Genomic DNA, 6,000 nt, shown 5'->3' on the forward strand with positions numbered 1-6,000 from the left:
CTTTCTGTTCCTGTCATTTCTTCTCTCTGAACGACTCGCTACCCGGTCATGCTGTGTGTGCCGTCGTTTCAATTGTGGCCCGTTTCTATGTACGGAATGCCGTCTAGACGTGAACCAGGCTAGGCCTGATGCTTTTGGTTCTTTTCCTCTCGTTCGTGATGCGCCGAACACCGATCCCCTGAACGCCTGTGTGCCTGTGTGTCTGTGTGCCTGTGTGCCGATTTCCCCATGATGATGCGTTGACATGATTTCACCTGCTTCACACGAGGAGGTTCTTGGCCACAAAGTCCTGTTTTAGAAAAGGTCATTAGAATTGCTCCGTCGGCAGCACGGACACGCAAACGGGGCACTCACAGGAAACTCCTTTTGCAGGGCATTGGTGACGTTCTCGACCTCCTCGGCGACGCTCTGAATGTTGGCGTCCCACTGGCGCATCTGCTTGCCGACGACGACCTCGGCGCGGCCGCTGCCCTTTTGGCCCGAGGCCTCGCCGCGCTCGAACCAGATGATGCGGTCCATCTGGTCGATGCGGCCGACGAGGCGGCCCTGCTCAATCATGCGGGCCGTCGTCTCCTCGGCCTTGTCGGCGTCGAGGCCGAGCAGGACGCCGAGGGCGTCGATGCCAATGTTGGCGTAGAGGCGCGAGGCGCCGAGGAGGTTGTGCTCGACGACGGCGCGCGCGAGGACGGTGGAGCCGTCGGCCGTGGTGGCGAGCTGGTGGGGCTGCAGGCCCTGGGCGAACTTGTCGACCTCGTCGCGGCTCAGCAGGCGGTCAAAGTGAATCTTCTCGAGGATGCCGAACTCGTCGAGGGCGGCGGCGCGCTCGTCCTTGTAGAGGCGGCCGAGGGTGCGGGCGCGCAGGGGGCCGGCGGGGGCCAGGATGGCACACTTGACGGCCATGCTCAGGGTGTGCAGGCGCTCGTCCTCGGCAATGGCGGGCGACAGGCTGATGTCGTGGTAGCGGGCGCCGGCGTTGAGGAAGTCGCGCTTGGCGTCGTAGACGCGGGCCTGGCTGAGGCGGAAGTGGAGGTCGAGGTCGCGGGCGTCGTGGGGCTTCTCGTCGGCCACGTCGTGCATGATGTTCTTGAGCTTGTTGACGTACGTCTCGGCGGCCGTCGTGTCGTCGACCTCGAGGTAGTTGCGGGCGATGCGGATCCAGACGCGGGCGCGGTCGGCGTGCGAGACCTTGCGTTGGGAGGAGTCGAGGGGCATCTCGGCGAGGCACTTGGCCGCCTCTAGGAAGTCTTCGTTGGCCTCGTGGGCCGTGGCCATGAGGTCGCGAATCTGGGCCGTCTCGGAGAGGTAGGATGAGGGCTGCTGGGTCGTGAAGAGGTGGAGCAGATGGGCGCCGACATCTTTCCACATGTCATGGTTCGCGAGACCTTTGAGGGTGGCGAGGAAGGACTGGAGGAGGGCTCTTGTGGTGACGATGCCGAGAGAAGAGTCGAAGAGGCCATCGAGGATGGCCTTGAGGTCGCCTGTTATCGTGGTCGGAGAGGAAAGGTTCTTGATGTCGGCGATGATGGCCACGAAGGCGGCGGGCTGGTCAGAGGCAGAGCGGGCCTCGGCGAGCTGCTCTGCAACTTTGTCCGAGGGCGCCATGATGGCGGGTGTGTATGTGCTTGATTCGTTCTTCTCGGAAGAAACTCTTTCTCGGAAGAAGCTTGGTAACGGTGTCGGATGTCAGACGGAAGCAGTCGCGGCGGTATGGCTTGCAGCCTGCTGAAGTGGTGTGGTCGTGATGGTCGTCGTCATGTGAAGCTGAGGAGTGGAAGGTCCCAAGGTCGGTGTGGGGTAGCTGCACCTGCCTGAAGCTCCTCCGGCGGGCGGGGCATCAAGAGGTCCTGCCGCTGCCCCTCTGACCGTCTCTGCCTTCCTGAAGTGCCGCCTGGAGTGAGACACCTAAACTGAACGACAAGCTTCCATCCTACACCTACAGCACCACGTACTTGGATTCGCCGACAGCTTCTCTGCCTCGTCAGGCAATGTCACAATCACCTCACTCGTGGGCTGTGCTCGATATCCATCACCAAATTGACACCTCGCAGCCATGATACCAGAGTATCCCAGCTCAAATACCACCTCAGGCTGACGGCGGCACAGAACCTAGAGTGCCAACATCACCTGACGGAATATTGCCTGCATCCAAGAACCAAAGCCTCGCCCACCCTAGGAAGCCTCCATCGCTACTCCCGAGAGACAACACTGTGCAACGATCAGCAATGTATGCACGCAATCTGGGCAATCCCCCGCCAAGACACGCCCTTCAGCAAGGAGCCGGATCCTCCCTAGCGAAGACGCGAGCAAGCTGCTGCATCGGCCATGTCATCTGCGTCGCCTCCTCTTCCCGGTGAACCCCATAATGCGGGACGGAGTGGGTTTTCCGTAACCTGAACGTTCAAGGGCTTACTGCGAGCAAGTTTCGCTGGCTCTTGATTGGCGACCCCGACATGTTCGACCACATGTTGTGCGAGCCCAGGGTGAGGCTAATCTAAGGATCGCGAAAATGTGCTCAAGCCGACTGTCCATGCCATGGTGTGCTCGCTTCGGAGCTATATCAAGTCCCGGGCTTGCCTCGTGAATCGTACAATACGATGCTCGAAACAACTCGTCGAACTCATTCTTCTTTAGCATCACAGAGCAAGATTTGCTGCCTTGCCATTGATCTTATCCCCAACATATACTCGCTCACGGAGCCAACTTGAGTCACCGCGATGAAGCCCACGCTTTCACTGTCGGCGCTCTTCGCCACGGCCGCCGCCACGGCCGCCGCTACGGCCGCCGCCAGCGATGCTCCAGCCAACGACACGCGCCCCGTCAACTTTGGCATGGTCCTCTTCACCGGCTTCCAGGCCCTCGACGTCTTCGGGCCCCTCGACATATTCAACATTCTCTCCTTCACCCAGCGCATCAACCTGCACATCATCGCGCCCACCCTCGAGCCCGTCCACACCTACCCCCCCTGGAACCCGGGCGTCGGCTCCCGGTGGTCCGAGTCCGTCAACCCTACCCACACCCTCTCCGACCCGCCCAAGGACCTTGACGTGCTCTTCGTCCCTGGCGGCGCCGGCACCCGCGACGCCAATATTGCCGAGGTGACCCAGGTCATCGACTACGTCCGCGACGTCTACCCCTCGCTCCAGCACATCATGTCCATCTGCACCGGCGCCGGCATCCTCGCCCGCGCCGGTGTCCTCGACGGCCGCAACGCCACGACCAACAAACGCGCCTGGGCCCAGACGACGGCCCTCGGGCCCGCCACCAACTGGATCGCCAAGGCCCGCTGGGTCGTCGACGGCAACGTCTACACGTCGAGCGGCGTCAGCGCCGGCATCGACGCTGCGCTTGCCTACATCTCGGACATTTGGGGCGAGGACGAGGCTGTGCGCCTCGCCATCGGCACCGAGTACAACCGCGTGCTCGACCCGGCTGATGACCCCTTTGCCGCGCACTGGGGGGCCGAGGACGTGCCGCCCGTGAGGGAGGCTTGCAAGAAGCACTGAGCTTGGTCTACTGCTTTGCTCGCTGTTGTCATGAGCGGGTGTCTGGCTCTCCTTTAAGTGTTACTGCGACAGCAATGCGGGTTTCTGGGCTTGTGGATTTTCTTCGTGTACGTTTGCTCGCAAGGACGTTATCAGTTGGTGTAAATGAGATGGATGATGCATCATCTTGACAAGAATTTGCCTCGAGTTATAGGGGTTTTGGAAGCGCTCAAGGTAACTATCGAAGATCCGACATGAAGAGTTTGTCCATTTTCGCTGGGCCTCAACTACATGATGGGTACGAAATGAGTGTCAAGTACTGATGGAAAGAGCTCCATTGACAACTTGCGTGACCTCCGAGCATCATCCATGAGTGACTGTTGAAACGCGATCCCTCCCGAGAGTGAGAGCCGAGTGCAAGGGCAAGCAACCTGCACTCTTCACAACCAGACCGACGCAAATGCCAGTAAAACGAGGCACGGCGAAGCAGGAGGCTGTCTCCACCTGTATTTCACTACTGGTGTACAGAGTGGCATATCGGGTATCGTTACCGTACACACGCATGATACACATCAGCCCACAATGGCCTGATTATCGACGCACCACTGCGTCCCATCTCTCTGCTCGGGACCACCCGCAGTCCCGCCTTTCGAAGAAAACGCCGAGCCGTATCTCATCTTGCTATTTTACAAGCTCTCCCACCCCGGATTCCGTTTGCCCTGCAGCGTTTCTAGCTTTCATCGGGGTTCGACTTTTGTCTGGTTGCGCTCTCCTGCCTTCAGCAGACAGCCTCAGTGCTCCAGCACAACAGGCTTCCCGCTCTCCCACGCATCAAGGCTGTCCCGAATATTGACCCAGTACCGCAGCCGCACAGCCTCCCTCTTAGCAGCCTCCAGGTCGTCGCCGCGAAACGCAGCCTCGAGAACGTCCTCGCTGGCACGGATGCGCGCGTCGTTGGCGGCGCGCAGGCCCTCGAGCTCGGCCTCGGTGGCGGCGTCCTCGATCTCCTCGCGCGCCTCGAGCACGGTCAGCAGCAGGCCCGGGTCGGCGTCGACCTGGAGCGTCTCGGCGTCGGCGACGTCGGCGCCGCGCAGGGCGAGCAGGTACTGGGCGCGCAGCAGCGGGTGCGAGAGCGTCTTGTAGGCCTCGTTGATGCGCGCCGACGTGGCCTCGGCGCGGGCTTTGTGGGCGGCTGGGTGCAGGTCTGGGTGTGCCTTGGCCTGGAGCTGGAGGAACTCGCGGCGCAGCGTGCGCTGGTCGATGGGGAAGTGGCCGGCGGGCGGCGGGCCGGAGGGGAGGGTCTGCGGGAAGAAGTCGTAGTGGGTCGTCGGGATCTTGGACTGCGAGGGAGATGCGTCGGCAGCGGTGGCGGTGGCGGAGGAGGAGGAGGAGGAGGGGGAGGATGTCGAGGGAGAGTCGGGTTTTGTGAGGGTCGAGGTTTGGGAGAGCCAGCGCGCTCGGGGGCTCGGGGTTGGTCTTTGGACGGCGAACGTTACGCGAGGCGCGGCGAGTAATGTGCTCGAGATGCTGCGGCGTGCTGGTGCCAAAGGCGAAGACGCAGTCTGTCGACGACACCGCGCGCAGAGGCGGGCGGTGGATGTGATGTGTGTGCGCATCATGGGTGGCGAGGGAAAGAGGGCGCAGGATGCCTGGCGGTGGAAGATTGCGTGAGTTGAAGTCGTGGTAGTATCGATTTCCAAAAAAGAAAAAAAAAAATGGCCGTGGATCTGTCGCAGGGAACGCAAGGCTCGACGAGGCTATACTGGATGTTGTCAGAAGGCTGCGATGCTGGCGTGGTTGTGATGCTTCAGAGAGGATGCTTCCGAAGCTCGGCTCGTATTATCGAGAATGACGAAGACGGGGCCTTGGATGCCCATGACGCTCCACACTTTTTTTCTTCGCCGCCTTAACGCTCGTTGTCGATTGCCGCCTCGAGCCGACAGTCCGACGTCGGTCTGCTGACATAAGCTGCCGGGCGTGTACCGTAGCAGCAGCAGCAGTACTGTACCAGCGCAGCACTGCAATGACCTACGAACGCCCAACGACTCGCTCTTGACCAGCCAGGCCCCACATTGACCCCCAACTACCCTCCCAGGCCTCCCCCACCGGTCCCTCTCTCTCTCGCGCCCCCCCCTGCCCCCCCTTGCCCCCCCTTGCCCCCATCTCAACAACCCCACGGGACAATTGCCGCCGAGTCCATGGGTTGAACGGATCGTCTCTTCTTTCCTCGAGGCCCGGTCCCGGGGAACGCTTCCACCTTGCCTTCACTCCCTTCAATCGAATTGAAACCGTTTGCGGGCAACAGACACATCAACATGGCGACCATCTTTGAGGCCGACGAAGGTGAGTGACGGACGGCCTCTCCCCTATGAACATGATCCGATCATGTACAGGCACCCCAGACAGCCCGGCTAACTCGATCAGTCGCCAAGCACACACGCCCGAGAGCTGCTGGGTCGGTTCTCTACGGCGACGTCTACGATGTGACCGACTTCTTTGTCCTCGCATCCCGGCGGCA

General features: G+C 61.3%; 4 protein-coding genes across 4 annotated transcripts in view; 2 read left to right on the plus strand and 2 right to left on the minus strand.

The window, feature by feature from the left end:
* Positions 1–259: 259 nt before the first annotated feature.
* On the minus strand, positions 260–1,602 carry VDAG_04347 (COP9 signalosome complex subunit 4; the record flags this gene model as incomplete). The annotated part of the gene is made up of 2 exons (XM_009650794.1): positions 260–289; positions 355–1,602. 2 exons carry the CDS (start codon positions 1,600–1,602, stop codon positions 260–262), a joined length of 1,278 nt encoding a protein of 425 aa, XP_009649089.1.
* Positions 1,603–2,714: 1,112 nt separating this feature from the next.
* On the plus strand, positions 2,715–3,503 carry VDAG_04348 (DJ-1/PfpI family protein; the record flags this gene model as incomplete). The annotated part of the gene is made up of 1 exon (XM_009650795.1): positions 2,715–3,503. One exon carries the CDS (start codon positions 2,715–2,717, stop codon positions 3,501–3,503), a length of 789 nt encoding a protein of 262 aa, XP_009649090.1.
* A 770-nt stretch (positions 3,504–4,273) lies between these two features.
* VDAG_04349 (J-type co-chaperone JAC1) lies at positions 4,274–5,098 on the minus strand (the record flags this gene model as incomplete). The annotated part of the gene is made up of 1 exon (XM_009650796.1): positions 4,274–5,098. One exon carries the CDS (start codon positions 5,096–5,098, stop codon positions 4,274–4,276), a length of 825 nt encoding a protein of 274 aa, XP_009649091.1.
* A 699-nt stretch (positions 5,099–5,797) lies between these two features.
* The window catches only part of VDAG_04350 (L-lactate ferricytochrome c oxidoreductase), a gene marked incomplete at both ends in the record, with an annotated part of 1,815 nt that continues 1,612 nt past the window's right edge, over positions 5,798–6,000 (plus strand). The window contains 2 exons of the mRNA XM_009650797.1: positions 5,798–5,825; positions 5,876–5,937. Of these exons, the coding sequence (XP_009649092.1) occupies positions 5,798–5,825; positions 5,876–5,937 (90 nt within the window). The remainder of the gene's footprint in view (positions 5,826–5,875; positions 5,938–6,000) is intronic.

This window comes from Verticillium dahliae, genomic scaffold, assembly GCF_000150675.1.
Source record: "Verticillium dahliae VdLs.17 supercont1.7 genomic scaffold, whole genome shotgun sequence".
In the NCBI taxonomy this organism is placed as follows: Eukaryota; Fungi; Ascomycota; class Sordariomycetes; order Glomerellales; family Plectosphaerellaceae; genus Verticillium; species Verticillium dahliae.